The sequence below is a fragment of the Bufo bufo genome, chromosome 4, assembly GCF_905171765.1.
Source record: "Bufo bufo chromosome 4, aBufBuf1.1, whole genome shotgun sequence".
NCBI lineage: Eukaryota > Metazoa > Chordata > Amphibia > Anura > Bufonidae > Bufo > Bufo bufo.
In genome coordinates, this window is record NC_053392.1 from 135,723,391 (window position 1) to 135,746,045 (window position 22,655).

General features: G+C 46.5%; 1 protein-coding gene across 1 annotated transcript in view; it reads left to right on the top strand.

Annotated features, from left to right (window-relative positions):
* The first annotated feature begins 1,672 nt into the window (after positions 1–1,672).
* Positions 1,673–22,655, top strand: part of AP1S3 (adaptor related protein complex 1 subunit sigma 3) — a 48,794-nt gene continuing 27,811 nt past the window's right edge. The window contains exon 1 of the mRNA XM_040427999.1: positions 1,673–1,799. Coding sequence (XP_040283933.1) covers positions 1,797–1,799 — 3 coding nt within the window. The 5' untranslated portion in view covers positions 1,673–1,796. The remainder of the gene's footprint in view (positions 1,800–22,655) is intronic.

The following is a 22,655-nucleotide window of genomic DNA, read 5'->3' on the forward strand; positions in this document are numbered from 1 at the left end:
TTAACTGCGCAGGATGGGTCAAGTGAAGCTTTTTATAATAAAGTGGTTATGACAGAATATTTGAAGGACGAGGGGAAGATACCAGAATAGAGAGAGAGGTTGAAGATTTTAGTTAGGTGAGTAGTGACAGCTGGGGAGAGAGGCTAGAGGAAGTGTGAGGGAATGGGATCCGTAGTGCATGTGGTAGGACGAGAAGAGGAGAAGAGCCTGGAGACTACTTCTGTGACTGGGTTGAATGTGGAGAGTGAGCCAGAGGAGATGTGGTAGGGAAAGGGATAGATGACATTGAGCAGCTGGGAGCTGATTTCATGTTTTTAGTCTTCTCTTTGATGTAGATGGCCAGATCTTCAGCACAGAGGTCTGTACCAGGCGCCTCAGGCAGACCTCCCAAGTGTCCCTCTTTTTGACCCAAATCCCTCTTTTTTGATCTGAGGGATAGATTTGCATTATTACATTTACAATATTGACCCAGAAAGTGTTTGTCTGGTTCCTCTCTGTATATTTGAGCCCGTCTTATATATTATTTCATTTGATGCAGTTGGGATTTTAGAAATTTCTATATTAAGAAAATGTTTGCGCCATTTCGTAAGAGGAAACTATTAACGTGAATAGATTTGCAGAAAAAATTGATCTTTCATGCAATGAACCATAAGGGCTCATGCATACGACCGTATGGCTTTTTCAGTGTTTTGCGGTCCGTTTTTAACGGATCCGTTGTTCCGTTTTTAGTTTCCGTTTTTCCGCATGCCATGTACAGTATACAGTAATTACATTAAAAAAATTGGGCTGGGCATAACATTTTCAATAGATGGTTCAGCAAAAACAGAACGGATACGGAAGACATACGGATGCATTTCCGTATGTGTTCCTTTTTTTTGCGGACCCATTGACTTGAATGGAGCCAAGCACCGTGATTTGCGGACAAGAATAGGACATGTTCTATCTTTTCACGGTACGGAAATACTGAAACAGAATGCACACGGAGACACTTCAGTATTTTTTGCTGAACCATTGAAATGAATGGTTCAGTATATGTACCGCATACTGAACTCAAAAAACTGCCAGTATACTGAACGCAAAATACTGTCGTGTGCATGAGCCCTAAGGGTCCCTCTTTGACCGTCCAAAAAGTTGGGAGGTCTGCGCCTTCACTTTAGGACTGAGGAGGGTGAGAAAAGTGTACAAGTTTTTTTGGGATTATTGGACAGTGAGGAGATTTTCGGTCTCCTTGTGGTCCCTTATGTTATTTGCCCTATACCTTTCTATTATGTATTTTGAGGCCTCGTCTAAGGTATTGCTATTTGGTTGTTTTTATTTTATATTTTATTAACTTGCCATGCCTTATCCTATGTGCTGAGGTGTTTTTTACTTTCATTACTGACAGCTTGCTGCAATTCCTGTGTATAAAGGGGTGACCTGACAAAGAGATGTATCAGCCCAGCCTCACCCTGTGACACACGTACGCAGCACCAAGAGGGCGAGTGACCCCGGCGGGAGCGGCCGTGCACACAAGTGCGTGGTACCAGGCTGACAAGGAAGTGGGAGTCGTTAGGCGGGGAATGAGGGCGCGGCCGGGTGACCTCGTTGCTAGGAGCCGCTCGTATGCTAGGCAGAGTGGTTGCTAGGGTCACACTATCGCAAGACGTTCCCCAAAGCAAGGGGCGTGGCTAATTACACGGCAGGTGTATTGATGGGCGGGGCGCTGTACGAGTGGGCGGGGCGCCGCCGGTGAAGTGGCTGTGCCAGTCTCACCTCTGTCGTTGTCACCTGTGTCTTCCTTTTCCGCCGGAACAGAAATGGTAAGAGGGGGAGATCGGGGGTCAGGTGCGGGGACAGCGGCGGGCAGGTCACGTAGGCGGCTGCTCGGGGACTAGAAGCACCTGTCCGTGTCCGCCGCTGTGATTGGTGCAGCCATGCCGCTGACAGATCAGTGCAGCTCTGCCTGTCACAGGTGGTCATCCGGGAGAGTGGAAAGGGTTAAATGGGGCGCCTGCTGTCTGCCTGCATTAACCCTGTCACTCCCAGGCTGCAGCTTCTTCCTGTAGAAATGTCAGAACCTCCTGTGTACAGACCCATCTCTATATTATAGGCAAAGTTTCAGACAAGTGCTGAACAGCTTCCCCGTATCACCGGCTCTGCTGTGTGTCTCATGCAGTTTAGGCTACTTTCACAGTTGCTGTTTTCTGGTATTGAGATCTCGATACCGGAAAGAAAAAAAAAAGTCTCCGATTAGTCTTCATGCATTCTTCCTTTCCGTTAGCATTCCGGACAGAGAACCGGTTATGTTTCTGGTCATAAACACGGGAAAAAAAATCTGATCTGTCACTGAAAAAAAAAAACGGATCCGTCACCCATTGACTTTCAATGTATCCGTTTTTTCCCGTTTTGATTTCACACAACCGCATCCTATCGGAATGGATGTATCCTAATGTGCAAAATCATAACTGATCCGTTTAATTCCGGTATTGAGATCCTATGTCGGATCTCAATACTGGAATTAACAACGCAAATGTGAAAGTAGCCCAGGGAGGCGAAGGATCCTATCACTGCCCTCATCTTAACACCCTGGCCCAGGTAAAATAGCTTATTGACGTCCCCCTGGCAACCAGCGCCCAGGGCGTACCCCAGTTAGTTTTCCACTGACTGTTTCCAGTTAAGCCTCATTCACACATCAGTGTTCTCCACGGACGGCACACTTCCCCATTTATTTTAATGTGTGTATTCAGACATCAGTGTTTTCAGCACGGTCCGTGTTTTTATTTTGTCCATGTTCACGGATCCATCACGTCTATTATAGTCTATGGGTCCGTGAAAACCACGGATGCAACATGGATGCCATCCGCGTTTCACGGATCATTAGGAAGAGATGCTTTGAAAATGATTTTTCTGCTGTTCACTGTCAGTAAAACACGGATGCAACATGGACAGCAAAAAACGTACACATGGACCCAACACGGATCCTTCACAGACAGTTTCACGGATGCATCACTGACCACCTGCTCACGGATTTGAGCACGGACCCGGACGTGTGCATGAGGCTTAATAGAGCAGCAGCAGCATAGGAGCGCTGATACTTCAGGCTGATCCGTGCTGTTACCCCCCCGGAGCCTAGGCGATCTGTTCAATCTATATGTGCTATATATATATTGGACATACTATTAAGTGTTTACGTGCTCGCTGGTTGTCACCGCTGCTCATAGAGTCAGTTGGTTTTCCTGTGTGATCCAATGCAGTTGCATCATCCTGATATTGTAACATTGAATCTTTGTATGAAAACCACATATATAGTAATAAGACATGTCATATGTACACAGTAGTAAATAAGCCCTCCTACGTTATGTAATCACACAGGTTGTTATCCATAGAGAAGTAAGGGCCACATAGCAAGGATCAAACCAGGCCCCCCACACAGGACAGAAGGGTTTCCGACTAAAACCCTTTCAATGACCCCTGGACCATTTTACCGCTGCCTCATTTGCTAAAAGTTGTTCCTTTAGGGGGTAGAGTCCTGACCAGGTTTACACCCCCAGTAGAAGAGGAGATGATCCCAACTGGGCCCCCTCTTGCCCTGAGCCCCATAGCAGTCGTATGGTCTGCTACTATGGTAGTTACGCCCCTGCCTGGGAGATGCAATCATCTGCGTGCCTGTGATCAGCATTAGGCCTCCTCAGTGAATCGTGTGCTGTCTGTGGTCGGTATCCATTGACTTTCAGTGCCTGTGTCCGTGGGGCTACCGCACAAGCAGGCCCTGTATAGTCTGGGGGTCCGTGAAAACTGCAGACACAACATGGAAGCCGTCCATGTTCTGCCAGCGATTTTCATGAACCATTGGTAGGATTAATTTTCAGCCTAGCGGTGTCCATGGAGGGGAAAAACAGGCCCATGGACGAAACACAGATCCTTCACTGCCATCTTCATGGATGAACCACCGATCATGTTGTCTTCACGGAGGTGTGAAAGAGGCCTATTCTGCACCAGTAAAGATCGCCTGCAGTCTGCTATGGGTCCAGACTGTGCCTCTGATTATATTGGATGCTGTATTACGCAGGAATTCTCATTGGCATGGCTTTTTGGGCAGGATATGGTGCGGCATGTGGGCACATATGGCAGCGTACGGAGTACCGTCATTCTATCAATGTCCTCTAGGGAGATTATCACCACGGGTCAGTTTTTTAGGGGCTCGGCGCGTCCTTGTGACAGTATTTGATTGTTACATTCATCAGATTGTTCTTTATCTCTCTATTCTTGTCTTGTGTGTAAAAAATAATAATAAAAATGAACGTTAACAACCGCAGCGACGACGAGAGGCTCGGCCATAAACCCTTAGGAGACGGCCTTTGTTCTAGATCGCTTTCTTGTAGAGATGGAAAGTGTCAGGAGAATCGCGTCCTGCTGGGTGATCTTGTCGCTGGTTTTGATGGTTTCCCTCTATCAGTATTGCTGTGTGCAATTGGAGATGATAACCATCATATAAGTGATGCCAACATACTCCACAACTGCGGAGGCGGCACAAGTAATATGACATAATCCAAACAATGAACCTATGGCCGTAGTTTTTTGGGAGATGGCACGCTTACCCATTCCTTTCCAAGGGGTCATGGACACATTCGTATTTTTTGAGGCTGCAAATGATAGAACTTGTCTTATTCTGGTCCTTGGACAAGAATAGGCTTTTCCGTTGATAGGAGTGAGAAATTTGTGGCGTAAACATGGAGGTTGTCTATATTTTGCGGATCTGTTGTTTGTGGATGGAAATATGGACGTGGCTGTGTGCATGAAGCCTGAAGCCACCTTCACATGGTCAGTATCTTACATCAGTGTTTTGTATGCTAAAACCAGAAGAGACGCCAATCTTTCCATTATACTTTTTCACTGTAGGTTCCACTGTAGGCTTTGGCTTACAATTACGGTACTGACCGAGTGAAAGTGACCTAAACGAGATAAGTCCCTCCTCATAAGACCTTACAAATAAATGGGGCGGAAGGAGTGACTGAATAGGTACATAGTGCTGTTTTGTCCAAAGGATGGTCCTCTTGTCTTGACATAGGTAATATAAGTAAAGCTGCTTGACCTCATCATCCTGCCAATATCTTCACACGAAAAGTGGAGATATTTGTGACCAGGCCAGACTGTCTACAGACCAGAGACTATGTGGGTTATTGGTGGCTTAGGTGATCACTGCAATGTGTAGGTGCTCTGGTTCTGGACTGATTCACCCAATCAGGAAAGCGGTTTATAGCAATAAAGGTATATAGTGGAAACCGGCACTCTACCTCTATCAATAATACTAAAGAAGCAATCTACACAGGTGATAGTAAAAAATATATATTTATTTTTAGGAGGATGGGTTTAAGAATAGGGAGTAGGGGTAGACGTTCTAAAAATGTAGAAGTTCTGAAAAAATGGGATACTCAAGAATAAAAATGATGATCTGCAATATGCGGCAGTGGGGGTGCACAGTGAGAAAATGTGCAAGGTGGGGATATGACAATGCGGTGATTGTCTAGTGATGATTTCCCCCTTTCAATAGGTACAATGAGTTGCTGTGTCCATTAGTATGCAGTCCATAAAAAATTGTCTTTATGTATTACCAGTGTTGGTCACATAGAAAAATATATAATATATGGATAGAACGATAAAAGAATAAAAAGGTAAAAATATATAAGTGGTATATCAGTCGGGTGCTGTACTTAGTGTGGCGTCCCACACATTTAGTAAAGACTGCACCCTGACTGTTTACCTTCTTTGTGGGGTATGGATATCCTGGCTGTTGGAGCGGCCTTACAGCGCTCAGCGGTGTCTGCTTTCCCGGTCTTCTCGGCGTGCCGCGTGTGTGTGACGTCACTTCTCTGGCGTCTCACGTGTCTTTGCCGGATTTGGTATTGAGATTTTCGCTGGTGGTCTTTTTCGGTCCAGAGGACTTGGATGAAATCGGTAATGTGGAAGCGCTTCCAAAATAAAGTTCTTAGCAGGTTTTTTAGAGGGAAGTCACCAGACGCGTTTCGAAGGACTAAGCTGCCTTCTTCATCAGTGGTAGCCCTCTGACTGCCGATGTACTGCCTTTTATGTTGCCCGTGGATCTTTCAAAGACCTGGACTGGATCTCATTTTATATGGTCCAGACTTTTGGGTGTGATGGTTCCATCGAAAATCTGGATAAGTGCTGTTTTGGTGTTTTCCTTTGTTTGCTCTTTTATGTGTATCTGTTTGCTTTTTATACTGATATTGGCGGTATGATGTGTGTGCTGGTTATTGCTTTGGTGCTTTGTTGTGATTCCTGTTTTGATTTTGCGGTTTTTGCAGTGTCTGTGTTTGCTGCGGTACCGCTGCGTTATCTGCTAGTTGTGCATTTTTGTATTGGGGCCTGTTTGGAGACTTTACTTCTGCTACTGCTGTGTTTTTTTAGTGGTTTGTTCTTTATTGGTTGCTGGTTTCTATTATGCTCTGGATTCTGTGGTTTTTTTCGGTATTTTGTCCGTGTTGTATTTTTGTTTGAGATGTTTGATATCTAAGAGACCTTGTGTGGTTTCTTGTTGTGGTTTCGGTTTTTTGTTTTTGTTGTTGCCCTGCGGTGTTGCTGCGTTTTTTCATGGTGCGTTGTGTTGAGTGATAGCGGGGGGTGTGTCTGTGGTGACGTAGGTGATAGATAATGTGGGTGGTTGGGGTAGTGCGTTCTGCCCCGGGTGCTAGCGGGGAAAGGATTTTTTGGTGCTGTGCGTGTTATCCTGTGTGAATTTGTGTGCGTTTTTTGGGATCTATTGTTGTGATTTGTGTGGTGTTTTTCTGTCGGTGATGTGTATTTAGAATTGCTGATATAGTGTCTGATGGTCCATATTGGAGATATGTGTTTGTATTCCTGCGGTGCCAGTGCGTTTCTATGGTGCGTTTTTTATGGTGCATCTTTTCAGCACTGCGTTTTTTTTTGTTTTTTTTTGAGTATTTGGGGAAATATTAGGGATTTTGTGGTACATTTTTTGGGTAATTATTTTGTGTCTAAGAGGCCTAGTGTGATTTTTGTGTTGTGGCTGCAGTGTTACTGTGTTTGATTGTGATGTGTTTTTGGGGAGTGTTTGTGGGATGGTGGTATCTGAATAGGGGTAGAGTGTGTTATTGCGTATGTTGGCAGGGGTGTGTGACGTGGGGGTGATGTGTTCAGTGATAGGGGCTAGTGAGGGAATGGGATGTGTTGTTGGTGCTACGTGTGTTGTCTTGTGTGGTTGTGCTTATATGTACTCACTTTTTGGGTGCGGTTTATTGGGATCCAGTTTTTATGTATTCTGTAGTGTGTAATTGGGATTGCTGTTGCGGTATCTGGGAGTACCTGTTGGGGTCTCTTGTGGTATTGCTGTGGGGTTGTGTGGCCGCTCCAACAGCCAGGATATCCATACCCCACAAAGAAGGTAAACAGTCAGGGTGCAGTCTTTACTAAATGTGTGGGACGCCACACTAAGTACAGCACCCGACTGATATACCACTTATATATTTTTACCTTTTTATTCTTTTATCGTTCTATCCATATATTATATATTTTTCTATGTGACCAACACTGGTAATACATAAAGACAATTTTTTATGGACTGCATACTAATGGACACAGCAACTCATTGTACCTATTGAAAGGGGGAAATCATCACTAGACAATCACCGCATTGTCATATCCCCACCTTGCACATTTTCTCACTGTGCACCCCCACTGCCGCATATTGCAGATCATCATTTTTATTCTTGAGTATCCCATTTTTTCAGAACTTCTACATTTTTAGAACGTCTACCCCTACTCCCCATTCTTAAACCCATCCTCCTAAAAATAAATATATATTTTTTACTATCACCTGTGTAGATTGCTTCTTTAGTATTATTGATAGATGTAGAGTGCCGGTTTTCCACTATAGACCAGAGACTATGCCTATGTGACATAGACTTCCTTTAGGAAGTGAGTTTTCAAGGCTCAAGTAAAACTGGCAGATGTAAGAATTAAGGCTGATTCACATGACTGTTCTTGGGCCGAGAAACATGATCCATGTGTTTGTTGTCTGCATCTCCCAAACCGACTGCGCTCCCCTGACCTGAGATGACTGCATCATATTGTTCCTATCAGATGGTGGATCTGTTGTACTGTACTCACATCATCATCAGTACAAGAGATCAGATATGAAGTGGCTGTTTCATCATACACTATGATGCAGTCAGTTCAGGTCAGAGGAGCACGGCTGGCCTGGGAGATCCGGCCGACACGCGGCCCATTTTTCCCTGGTTGATCATATCCGTTCCCATCGTTTTCTCATCTGTTTCCTTTTGATTCACTGTAATATCAATGACCAGTTTTAAGTGAACAAGATTGTCTCCACCATACATTCATGACTTCTACTCAGTAGCTGCGCTGTTGTGGTGCTTGCTCTGGAGTGCAGCTGCCCGTTTACGCCACTGATCACTAGGTGGGCTGAGAGTCGGACCACCCATCTGATGTTGATTACCTGTCCTAAGAATGGACCATCAATTACTAGGGGTGCTGAGAGTCGGACCACCACCCATCTGGTGTGGATGACCTGTCTAAGAATGGACCATCAATTACTAGGGGTGCTGAGAGTTGGACCACCACCCATCTGGTGTTGATGACCTGTCCTAAGGATGGACCATCAATTACTAGGGGTGCTGAGAGTTGGACCACCACCCATCTGGTGTTGATGACCTGTCATAAGGATGGACCATCAATTACTAGGGGTGCTGAGAGTTGGACCACCACCCATCTGATGTTGATTACCTGTCCTAAGAATGGACCATCAATTACCCAGTCCAGGAAAACCCTTTCATGCTGGGGCTACATGGCAACTTCAGCCACAACCAGATATCACTGTGTGGTGCTGCAGGTGCAGCCTCACAAGTATATGGGGTCGTGGGTGACTTTCAGGTTACATCAACTCCAGAATTGAAAAAAACACTGCAGGTCTGGAGTCAGAGTTCCAGCAACTTGTGTGTCGCGCTGTAGTTCCATGTGTGGCTGCTACACCGCGACCCTTGGTTGAGTAATGCTTGTCTTGGCCAAAGTAACTGCTTAGGTCTTCTGATAGAACAGTACTATCCTTGTCCGTTAGGCCTCTTGCACACAAAGTTATTTTTTTCCGTTTACGTTCCGTTTTTTGCATTCCATATACGGGACCATTCATTTCAATGGATCCGCAAAAAAAAACGGTATACTTACCGTTTTCCCGTTCCATTCAAAGATAGAACATGTCCTATTATTGTCCGCATAAGGCCTCTTGCACACGACCGTATGGCTTTTTCAGTATTTTGCAAAAATTGGATCCGCAAAAAATACGGATGACGTCCGTGTGCATTCCGTTTTTTGCGGAACGGAACTGCTGGCCCCTGATAGAACAGTGCTATCCTTGTCCATTATGCGGACAATAATAGGACATGTTCTATCTTTGAACGGAATGGAAAAGCAGAACTATGGAAATGGAAGGCATACGGAGTACCTTCTGTTCTTTTTTTTTTTTTGCGACTCTATTGAAATGAATGGTTCCGTATACGGAACGTAAACGGGGAAAAAAAAACTTTGTGTGCAAGAGGCCTAACGGACAAGGATAGTACTGTTCTATCAGGGGCCAGCTTTTCCGTTCCGCAAAAAACTGAATGCACACAGTCATCATCTGTATTTTTTGTGGATCCGTTTTTTACGGACCGCAAAATACTGAAAGCCATACGGTTGTGTGCAAGAGGCCTTAAGCCCAGGATTAAAGGGGTTTTCCTGGAATTGATAATGATAATCTACCCTGTCCAGAAGTGGGTGTTCCGCTAAGTTGAGGTTAGGGCATGTGAGACAGGGAGGGCGGGAGGGGAGGGCTTTGGGGGAGCTAAAATGCCCCGAATGGTTGTAAATATGCCTACGGTCCTGACGGAAACAGACAAGCACTGTACCGGTTCTTTTATAATTATTAACTGTTCTTTGCCGCTGTTTCTTTGCATCTCTGCTTCCTCTACTGCATGATGATGTGTAATCCATAGTGATGTCATATGAGTGGTGCAGCCAGTCATTGCCCGCTATAGTGACATCACTAATAGATGATACGTCACTGCAGTAAAAGGTACTTTTGTGTTGTCTTTTTTTTTTTTTTACTTTGCAAAACCTCTTTAAGGGACTGATCAGATGTAGTTTTTTGCAGGCTGAATTTGGCACAGATTCCACACCAGAAAGCCACCAGAAGGCCATGTGGTAACCGCCTCCCATTGTTTTCAATGGGAAGCCGCAATTTATATACTTTTTTTGGAGTGGTCCTGCAATAAACTATGAACGACAGCGGAAGCGCCCATTGAAATAGTAGGATGTAATTTCCACGTAGCCACCTGGTGATTTTTTTTCTGCAGAATACTTGCCATATTCAGCCTGCAAAAGCCTCCCTCTATACGGTCCTTAAAACGGATTTCCAGTATTTTTTAACTGATGACCTATCCTTTGCATAGGTCATCAGTATCTTATCGTGGGGTCCGATACCCGGGAACCCTGCCGATTAGTTGTTTGAGAAGGCACCGGCGCTCCTGTGAGCACCTCGGCCTTCTCTCAGCTCACCAAGCACAGCGCCGTACATTGTATAATGGCTGTGCTTGGTATCGCACCTCAGCTGAGCTGCTCTAAGGCCACGTGACCGATGAATGTGTCGTCACTGGCCTAGGAAAAGCAGGGAAAAGGCGGTCTCACGAGTGTCGGACCCCCAGCAATCAGATACTGGTGACCTAGATAGGTCATCAGTATAAAAATCTCAGAAAACCCCCTTTGAAGTTTTTTCTCCCATAGACATCCATTATCTATTTCTTTTTTTTCTGTAGCTTTAAAAACACAAATGTGGAATGTGTGTTGGCATTTTTTATCAATGTATTTTCTCCATATTGCAAAAGGAATTTTCCAGGTGGAAAATATTGATGAGCTACCCTGAAGATATGTCACCAGTATGTGATCAGTGGGGTCTGACATCCGGCAGCCCTGCTGATCAGCTGTTTGAAGAGACTGCATTATTTCGGTGAGCGACACAGCCTCTTTACGGAATACCAAGGACAGCGCCTTTCATAGAATAGTGGCAGTGCTTGGTAATGCAGCCCAAGGTCATTCACTTGAATGGGACTGAGCCACTCCCAGGTCATGTGATCAATTAGAAATTGTTAGTCGGAGATATTGATGACCTATCCTGTTGATAGATCATCGGTCTTAAACTCCTAGAAAACCCCTTTAAAACACATTATATAAAAGAATGCCTGCAAGTCAGCCATATTTTGAGGCATTTTTCCCCCAAAACACAAAACTGAGGCAGAACCCCAAGGTTAACTATCACCATGATTCACTAATTTCTGAGTAGACGTTATCATGCCTTATTTTTCATCTGTAACCTCAGAAAACTCAATGGTATCTGCTAAAGGGGGGGGGGGGGGGGGAGATATCATATCAAAATGTTCTTGAGATGTGCCCTACATACAGTATGTGGGGAGAGCAGGCTAGTGAGGTCTGTGATCCCACAAGAAAACTCCACTTTTTCTGTTTCATAGTTAAAATCTACATAAAATGCTGAGTGCGGGCTTATTTACACGTCAGTGAATCACGGATGTGTGCTGTCTATGTATTCCCATTATCCCAAGGGGTATTCCCATCTTGGACATTGGGGGGCATATCGCTAGGATATACTCCCACTGTCTGATAGGTATGGGTCTCACCTCTGGGACCCGCACCTACACTGAGAACGGAGCTGCGAAGATGGTGGCTGGAGGACCCCGGGTTTTCTGGGGTCCAGCCACCACCTAGCGCTTTCCCAATAGAATTGAATGGGAGCGCACCACACTTGCACTGCCACCGCTCCCATTCAGAAATAGCTGAGCCAGGGCTCGGCTGTTTTCGGCGGCCCCATAGAAATGAAAAGAGAGTGGCTGTGCATATGCGGTGCACCCCCAACAATCTTCAGGGGTCCGTTCTCAATGTAGGTGCGGGTCCCATTGTCTCAGATGGGAATACCCCTTGTTTTTCCACTGATGGCAGGTCAGTGGAAAAACAGAGGAGATGCTTAGACCAAACATGCCCATCGAAATCTGTGGGTCCGTAAAAACGTGTGACAGAACATGGATGGTATCTGTGCTCTGGAATTCCCCTTTCTCTGAAATACGTATGAGACATAGAGCAGAAAAAACGGACATGTGGACCAACTAGTAACCCTCCACAGACACCCTCATGGAGAAAGCAATGGCCATCCTGTCATAGACCTGGTCACGAATAAAGTCTAACTTGGAAATAATGGGGAGGGGGGGGGGGGATTTTTGAAAATGTTGCCCAATCACAGTTCAGCTTTTATTTCACATTCCGCTCTTAAAAAAACAAAAGCTGCAATATGATTGGTTGCTATAGGCAACACATCAGCTCCATTGTACTCTCAGTTGCGCATCGTCTAGAGGCCCATTAGTGGGCGCCAAAGCTGAATCTCTTCTTTACAGAAGCTTGCTGCTCTGGCTCCAGAAAGGAAGCCCCTGTATGATGTCCATTTGCCCTAATGGGGTGTATTTCCAAATGAGGTACACCCTTCAAAAGGGTTTTCTCACTTTAGATATTTAAGATTTCGATATTGGTGGCCTGCCCTTAGGATAGGTCATCAGTATCTGATTGGTGGTGGGTCTGACTACCAGCACTCCAGACGATCAGCGGTATGGGGAGGGCATGGTGCTCCTGTGGACACTGCAGCCATATTTTTAGGCCAGGGATATCACATGCCCTAGGCGCAATAACTGTAGTACCGAGTGAATGGGCCAGGGCTGCAGTACCAAGCACAACCACTATACAATGTACGGCGCTGTGCTTGGTGAGCTGTGAGGAGACCGCACCTCTTACTGGAGCGTCGCGGCGGTGCTAGGAGTCAGACCGCCACCGATCAAATATTGATGACCAATCCTGAGGACAGGCCATCAATCCCTTTAAATAACAATGCCCTTGAATTACTAGCTGTTCCGATAATAAGATATGGTGCTAACTGGGAATTTTCAGGTCATTGCACTTGCCTGGAGAGTCGGTCAGCATACAGCGGCTGCAGTCAGTGGGTTGCTCTCAGGTTTACAGCTAGAATTGGTTATGAATAAATGATAAATTGTTCGAATTTATTTCTCAGTGTAAAATTTCATTTTTAGCAGTGGTGGTTGGTGATGCATTACACCCACTGCCTGCTCGGTTCCTGCTTGTTCTGCCAGAGCTGGCACATTGCTGGAATGGTGGGGGGTGTCACAGCAGGCTTTGCAGGTTCTAATATTTCATTCTTATTGAAATGGCCTCAGTGGGCAGCGGCGGGGATCCGAAGACAGAGCAGCTCATGCCAAATTACTCCTTCAGACTGACCTGTCTCTATTGTGGTAATAATTACTTACGAGTTAATTGTTCTTTATGCTTTTCTCGAATTTTTATGGCTTTTTTTGCACCTCTGATCCAGTTGCTGGTGAAATAGTGCATTTTATGTCCCTGGTAGGGTTTTAATTGATGATTATGACAAGCTCAGGCCTGTGCATGCAGGTTTGCAAAGTAATCAGAAGCAAAAAACCGCCAGACAAGTGACACACGCCCTGTTGTCCACACGGTGCGGTGTAGTCAGAGTTCAATTGTCCATCAAAGACATTTTCTAATATAAAAGGGAAGGTAGAAAGTGCATGGGCATGATTCAGTAACTAGTATTAAAGAGGGACGCTGGGGACAACCCTATTCCCTTGTACAGGCTTGTGTATACGATCACTTGCTTAATCTACGTGTAGATTCCCCTTGTGCCGCCAAAACAACCCTGATGTATTGAAGCATGGACTCTGAGACCTCTAAAGGTGTCCGGTAAATTGTGAGGTCTCCATGGATTGGAGTAGTTTTTCCAGCACTTCCTATTAATGCTCGATTGGATTGATAAAGGGGGAATTTGGAGGCCAAGTCATCACCTTGAACTCTTTTTCATGTCCCTCAAACCATTCATGAGCAATTTTTGCAGCATGGGAGGGTGCATTGTCCTGATGAAGGAATAACATTACTGTGAAATGTACTTGGTCTACGATGATATTTAGGTATCTAGTTTGTGTCAAAGTAACATCTACGTAGATGCCAGGACCCAAGGTTTCCAAGTAGAACATTACCCAGAGCTTCATAGTTCATCCTGGTGCCATCTCTTTTCCAGGTAAGCTACACACCCGGCCGCCCAAATAATGTTAAGGAAAACATGATAAACCAAGCTAGGTAACCTTCTTCCATTGCACTATTGTCCAGATCTGATGATCATGTGCCCATTGTAGGCGCTTTCGGCAGCAGACAGGGGTTGGCATGACACTGTGGCCTTATCATTGCTTGCTGTGTACAATGGAGCTCACAATCTAACTTCCCTTTTTAGTATGTCTTTGGAGTAGGCTTGAGCGAATCAACCTTCAATTCATGGATTGAAGTCCATTTGTTCAAATACCTACTAGGGATCGACCGATATTGATTTTTTAGGGCCGATAGCGATACCGATAATTTGTGAACTTTCAGGCCGATAGCCGATAATTTATACCGATAATCTGGGAATTTTCATTTTTGAGAAAAAAAAATAATTCCTACACAAATCTGCTGAAAATTAATATGTTTATTGTTAATGTGTATTTTTTTGTTTATTGTTAATGTGTATTTTTTTTTTTATAAGTCTTTTTCATTTATACTTAATATTTTTGTGGTTTTTTTTTTTACTAACTTTTAGCCCCCTTAGGGACTAGAACCCTTGTCCTATTCCCCCTGATAGATCTCTATCAGGGTGAATAGGAGCTCACACTGTCCCTGCTGCTCTGTGCACACAGCAGCATGGAGCTGAACATGGCAGCCAGGGCTTCAATAGCGTCCTGGCTGCCATGGTAACCGATCGGAGCCCCAGGCTTACACAGCTGGGGCTCCGATCGGAGGAGCAGGGGAGAGGGGATCCTGTGGCCACTGCCACCAATGAGTAATACTGGGTGGGGGGGGGGGGGGCGCACTGCGCCACCAATGTTTTTACTATTGGCCGGGATTGGGGTGGGGGCGCACTGCGCCACCAATGATTAATACTGGGGGGCTTGTGGTGGGGGGGGGCGCACTGCGCCACCAATGAAGATAAGTCTCTCAATCATTCATATACAGGAGGTGGGAGCTGGCTGCAGAATCACATAGCCGGCTCCCGGCCTCTATGAGCGATAGCTGCGATCCGCGGCACCTGAGGAGTTAACTACCGCGGATCGCAGCTATCGCTCATAGAGGCCGGGAGCCGGCTATGTGATTCTGCAGCCAGCTCCCGCCTCCTGTATATGAATGAATGAAAGGCTTATCTTCATTGGTGGCGCAGCGGCCACAGCCCCTCCCCTCCTCTTGTCTCCTCTCCTGCTATTGGCGGCAGCAGCAGCACAGGGGGAGGAGACACTGCTTCCTTCTCCCCTGTGCTGCGGAGGGAACACAGAGAGCGCTGAGAGCAGCGCGTTCTGTGTTCCCCATACGTTATCGGTATATCGGCAAAATAGATGCCGATACCGATAACGTTCAAAATCCTCAATATCGGCCGATAATATCGGCCAAACCGATAATCGGTCGATCCCTAATACCTACATTTAAATGCTGTATCTGTACAGCATTAAAATGTATTGGCTCCGTGGAGCCAAAGTTCTTCTCGCCCGAACTTGCTCGAGACTTCGGTTAATTCCTACTGTATGCATATCTGCGTATTGCAAAACAATTAAAAATAGCAATTTAAACTGGGCTTTGGTACCGAGGTACCAGCCAGTACCAAAGCCCAGTTTGGATTGCTAATGCTATTTTAAATTGTTTTTCAATACACAGATATGCATACAGTAGGAATTAAAGGGGTTGTCTCATCTCAGACAATGGGGGCATATCCCTAGGATACGCCCCCAATATCTGATAGGTGGGGGTCACACCACTGGGACCCGCACCTATATTGAGAACGGAGCCCCGAAAGCGGTGTCGGTCCCATAGAAGTGAATGGGAGCGTTGGCCGTTCATGTGTGGTGCGCTCCCATGCACTTCTATGGGGAGACCGCTTGGTGTTGGCTGGACTGGAGTTCCTGCAGGGCTCCGTTCCTGATATAGGTGCAGATCTCAGCGGTGGGACCCGCTCCTATAAGACAATGGGGGCTTGTCTTAGCGATATGCCCCCATTGTCTGAGATGAGACAACCCCTTTAACCGAAGTCTTACACGACTTTGGGGGAAACGAACTTTGACTCCACAGAGCCAATACATTTTAATGCTGTACGGATAAGTATTTGAACGAATTGACTTTGGATCTACAGTATAAGGCCTCATGCACACGACCGTATTTTTTTGCGGTCCGCAAAACGGGGTTCCGTTTTACTGTGATCCGTGACCGTTTTTTAGTCCGTGGGTCTTCCTTGATTTTTGGAGGATCCACGGACATGAAAAAAAAGTCGTTTTGGTGTCCGCCTGGCCGTGCGGAGCCAAACGGATCCGTCCTGAATTACAATGCAAGTCAATGGGGACGGATCCGTTTGACGTTGACACAATATGGTGCCATTTCAAACGGATCCGTCCCCATTGACTTTCAATGTAAAGTCTGGAGTCCCTTTTATACCATCAGATCGGAGTTTTCTCCAATCCGATGGTATATTTTTAACTTGAAGCGTCCCCATCACCATGGGAACGCCTCTATGTTAGAATATACTGTCGGATATGAGTTAGATCGTGAAACCTCATTTCCGACAGTATATTCTAACACAGAGGCGTTCCCATGGTGATGGGGACGCTTCTAGTTAGAATATACTACAAACTGTGTACATGACTGCCCCCTGCTGCCTAGCAGCATCCGATCTCTTACAGGGGGCCGTGATCAGCACAATTAACCCCTCAGGTGCCGCACCTGAAGGGGTTAATTGTAATATCATATCCCCCTGTAAGAGATCAGGGCTGCCAGGCAGCAGGGGGCAGACCCTCCCCCCCCTCCCCAGTTTGAATATCATTGGTGGCCAGTGCGCCCCCCCCCCCCCTTCCTCCCTCTATTGTAATAATTCGTTGGTGGCACAGTGTGCCCCCCCCTTCCTCCCTCTATTGTAATAATTCGTTGGTGGCACAGTGTGCCCCCCCCTTCCTCCCTCTATTGTAATAATTCGTTGGTGGCACAGTGTGCGCCCCCCCCCCTTCCTCCCTCTATTGTAATAAATCGTTGGTGGCACAGTGTGCCCCCCCCTTCCTCCCTCTATTGTAATAATTCGTTGGTGGCACAGTGTGCCCCCCCCTTCCTCCCTCTATTGTAATAATTCGTTGGTGGCACAGTGTGCCCCCCCCTTCCTCCCTCTATTGTAATAATTCGTTGGTGGCACAGTGTGCGCCCCCCCCTTCCTCCCTCTATTGTAATAAATCGTTGGTGGCACAGTGTGCCCCCCCCTTCCTCCCTCTATTGTAATAATTCGTTGGTGGCACAGTGTGCGCCCCCCCCCCCCTTCCTCCCTCTATTGTAATAAATCGTTGGTGGCACAGTGTGCGCCCCCCATTGGCCCCCCCTCCCTCTATAGCATTAACAACATTGGTGGCCAGTGTGCGGCCTCCCATCCCCCCCCCCCCGATCATTGGTGGCAGCGGGTTACTAGCAATAGTACAATAGTAAAAGATTCATACTTACCTGGGACCTGCGATGTTCGTGTCCGGGCGGGAGCTCCTCCTACTAGTAAGTGACAGTTCATTTAGCAATGCGCCGCACAGACCTGTCACTTACCAGTAGGTGGAGCTCCCGGCCGGACACGAACATCGCAGCAGCAGCAGCCAGCAGCAGGTAAGTATGAATCTTCTACTATTGTACTATTGCTAAGTAACCATGGCAACCAGGACTGTAGTAGCGTCCCGGTTGCCATGGTTACCGATCGGAGCCCCAGCGATTAAACTGGGACTCCGATCGGAACTCCGCTGCCACCAATGATGGGGGGGGGGCGGGGGGGGATGGGAGGCCGCACACTGGCCACCAATGTTGTTAATGCTATAGAGGAATGGGGGGCGCACACTGTGCCACCAACTAATTATTACAATAGAGGGAGGGAGGGGGGGGGCGCACACTGTGCCACCAACGAATTATTACAATAGAGGGGGGGGGGGGGGGGGCCGCACTGGCCACCAACGAATTATTACAATAGAGGGAGGGGGGGGGGCCGCACTGGCCACCAATGATATTCAAACTGGGGAGGGGGGGAGGGTCTGCCCCCTGCTGCCTGGCAGCCCTGATCTCTTACAGGGGGCCGTGATCAGCACAATTAACCCCTTCAGGTGCGGCACCTGAAGGGGTTAATTGTGCTGATCACGGCCCCCTGTAAGAGATCGGATGCTGCCAGGCAGCAGGGGGCAGTCTTGTACACAGTTTGTAGTGTATTCTAACTAGAAGCGTCCCCATCACCATGGGAACGCTTCTGTGTTAGAATATACTGTCGGTTCTGAGTTTTCACGAAGTGAAAACTCAGCTTTGAAAAAGCTTTTATGCAGACGGATCTTCGGATCCGTCTGTATAAAAACTAACCTACGGCCACGGATCACGAACACGGATGCCAATCTTGTGTGCATCCGTGTTCTTTCACGGACCCATTGACTTGAATGGGTCCGTGAACCGTTGGCCGTGAAAAAAATAGGACAGGTCATATTTTTTTCACGGCCAGGAAACACGGCTCATGGATGCGGCTGCCAAACGGTGCATTTTCCGTTTTTTCCACGGACCCATTGAAAGTCAATGGGTCCGCGAAAAAAAACGGAAAACGGCACAACGGCCACGGATGCACACAACGGTCGTGTGCATGAGGCCTAATCCAAAGGTTGATTCTCTCAAGCCTACTTTGGAGTGTGGAAGGAAACCGGAGAACTCCACACAAGCATAGCAGAGCTTTGGTGTAAAGTACAGGGGAGCAACCCTCCTGAGCGGAGCAATTTTTCAAGATATTCAATATAGTAACATAGTTACATTCATACTTGTGGACAGCAATTTTTTTTTTTATTTATCGAGAGAGAAAGTCTTGTTGCAGCCGTAGCCCAAGGCCTCACATGAGCGATACAGAATGTGTCAAAGTCTGTTCAGTGAAAAATTGATGGTTTTTCATGCAAGTTCAATTCCGTTTTGTCTGCATTCAGTTCAGTTATTTCCATCAGGTTTGCATCCTTTTTACATCCGTTTTTCACATCTCCTAGCAACCATCAGTGAAAAATTCATTGCATCCCTGATGCCTTCCGTTTTTCATCCGGTCCCATTCAATTCTATGGGGCCAGCGCTGCATGAAAAACGGACAGTATAGAACATGTTATTATTTTTTTCCTCAGAATGCAAAGATGATAGTGAAAAACGATGCTCATGTGCCCATTGAAATGACTGGGTCAGGATTCAGTCCGATGCTGTCCGTTCGCAAAACGGAACACATCCAGATGGAAAACTTACTCATGTGAAATTAGCCTTAGGACCTGCTACTATTAAATGTGTTATCTATTAAGTGTGTTCGGTTGGGCGACCAATAGCAGGCTGCAACAGGGTTGAACCTCCCTATCATCGCTGGTGGCGCTTTGGAGGCTTGTTCCCGTCGCGGCCTGCTATTGGCTGCCATGTGGGCATCAGAAGCGACGTGGGTGCAAGGGAGCGAGGTAAGTATAACCAGCATGAGGGGCCCGGCATTTTGGGGGGTATTATAGGGATTGGATAACCTCTTTAACTAGTACAAAATGACCCTGAACCCTGTTTCTACATCACTTCTAGATCTGGGATGAACACATAAGGAGGTATTTGTTCTCTATTTTCCTTTTGTGCTTTATAATTACTATGTCTATTTATATACTTCACCACTTCTCCTTTGGCTGACTTTGCGAGCCAAGTGACAAAAGGCGACGTTGTGTTTCCATGTGTTTGTCTTTAAATACGGGCGATGCTATCATGTTAGCACATGACACATGCTCTCGTTTCCATAAACACTTGGGATAAGATCATCCACTTGTAGAATTATGTTTTTGTGTAATGGGCGATTTCCATCAGTGTAAACTCACGGACGGGTCACTCTCAGCCATACACATTAGTCTAAAGTTGATCGAAACGGACGATTTCAACCAAAGCGAACGTTTGTGGGATGAAATTTAACAAGGAACAATCGTTTCAGCTGACTGATGACAAACTAGTCAGAATAAAAGTCGGCCATGTTTAATATTATTGTCTGATAGTTGGACGAAAGATCGCTCATTCAAAAAAGGATTGTTCGTGAACAAAAGATCTTTCTTTGATAGAACATTCTCAGAAAGCTCTTGTGACCATCGCCCACTATCATTGAATGTATATGGGCATTTTGAAAAACTGTAACTCCAATTTGGACTAAAATGGGTATGGTCGTGCCTACAAAGTAACCGTTCACCAGATGATTGTTCAACTGCTGTTCAACCATCAGCCAACTTCTATCTAATGTGTTACGCTGATTATTTTACTGCAAGTAGAAATAAAATGAACAATCAGCACGGAAACTAAAATTGAATTTAGACGTCCAGATAATTGGGCAGCTTATCAGGAATGAACGTTCCTGCGAATGCTCGTTCCCAAAAATCTGGCCTTGTAAAGGTGCAGCAGAACGCCCGATGAATAAGCGAAACGCTCATTCACCGGGTGGAACTGTTCGTGCAGGCACCTAAATTAGCAGCAAAATCGTGCTGTCTAAACTGCGATCTGCTGCCCGGGAACAGTGCAGCTGGATGGGAACGAGGGATCGCAATAGTGCCCGCTCGTCCACACACTGTGAAGGAGATCGCTGCATGTAAATGCAGAGCTTCACCTCCACTGAATGAGCAGCCTACGGGCGGGAAGGAACGCTTCCTTCTTGATCATTTGCTGTTCATCTGCCCATCTAAATCCACCTTAAAGGGGTTAACCCATCATAATGATCGCTGTTAAATCTGTTAATGATTTGACAGTGATCATTTTTGTAAATATATTTGATTAACCAATTCCCACCGTTTAGGAGAAAATTCATCCCCACTTACCTTATTGTTGTCCTTCGGTCTCCCCTGGTTACTTCCACCGCTCTTCGCCGGAATCCCGGTGTCCGCGCTTGCGCAGAAGACTTCTTCTTTTCTCCTGGCCGGGCCGCTCGCTGTCCTGAACGTGCACGCCGCCGCGCATGCGCGATAGTGACTTCTTCCTGGCCAGAATAGTACAGAGCCGCGAATGCGTATGCCGACTCTGTACTATACTGGCCAGGAATAAGTCACCATGGCGCTTGCGCGGCGGCGTGTGCATTCAGTCCAGCGCGCGGCCCAGCCGGGAGAAGACTTCAGTCAAGATGAATCCAGGAAGTGAACAGCGCGCTGGCAGCAGGCAAGTATGAAAATGCGAAGTGGGATAACCCCTTTAAGGCTTGACATACACATTCAATAGCTGTCTCGGCTGATGGCTATCTCTCCCATCTCCCTCCCGGCTTCTCTATACACATGCACGTTCGCCTGGGGAGATCGGAGAAAGCCGCTTTTGACGTTCACTTATCTCGCTGAAGAACAAAAGCATCGGGTGAAAATATTAATTTCTCCCCATCCTTGTCTCCCCAGACATCATCTGTTTGGGAGAGTCAGGAGCTCCCCACACTGCCGTTCCTGGTGGATTTGGTTTTTTGGAGGAAATTTAAAGTCCCCCTCTCCCATAATGCCAGTTTTCTGGCGTAAAAAAAAATATAAAGTTGGCAGCTCTTTATTTGTGACTTTTAAAACACCATTGCGACAAAATTTTGTTACAAGTGGCACTTCTATGCTGCCCTCGCCACTTTCTGAAAAGGGGGTTTAGCAAGGGCTGGGAGACAGCGAGGCCAGCTGGCCTGGCACTTTTCTCTTCATTCACACCAATGTTTGGCGTGAATGAAGACATAACTATATATGACTGCTAGCCTGGCACACGGCCTGCTGGAGAAGATGTAAATTAAATGTATCCTCCGGCTGCGCAGGGGCAATCAAGACCGGTGCAGAAAACACAGTCCTTAATAAATGTCCCCCTAATGGTCTAGACCTGCACCAGATTTATCACTGGGTGGATGATGCATCTGGGGCAGGGACACTTTTCATTGACTCTAACAACTAATGGTTGCCTTATTTTGAGACAGATTTTTACACCAGAATTGTGTTGCAGTTTTGGCACAATATGGTGCATCTTAGGCCTGCCCCTTGTCAAAGATGTCAGGGAAAAAGGATAGAAACCCTAGATGTGTCAAATTGAACTAATTTGCTTCACTTTTTGGACAGATTTTTGGCAGAGACACATTAATAAATCTTTGCCATTGTGTTGTCTGGTTTTGCAGAGATGAACAGCGCTACAGAGGTGCTGCTCTTCTCACTCCCAGCAAAAGTGATGTGGTACAGATCATTCATGTTGGGAGTGCTTTCAGTGCTGACCTGTGTCTTCTGCTGCCTGGAAGGGGGGGGGGGGGGGGTGCACTGTGTGGGAGGGTGCATCATGGCCTGCACTGTGTATGGGGGGATGGGGGGGAGCACTGTGGCCTGCACTGTGTATGGGGCGGGTGCATCAATCCCTGCACTGTGTATGGGGGGGGGGAGCACTGTGGCCTGCACTGTGTGGGAGGGTGCATCATGGCCTTCACTGTGTATGGGGGGGGGGGGGCACTGTGGCCTGCACTGTGTGGGAGGGTGCATCATGGC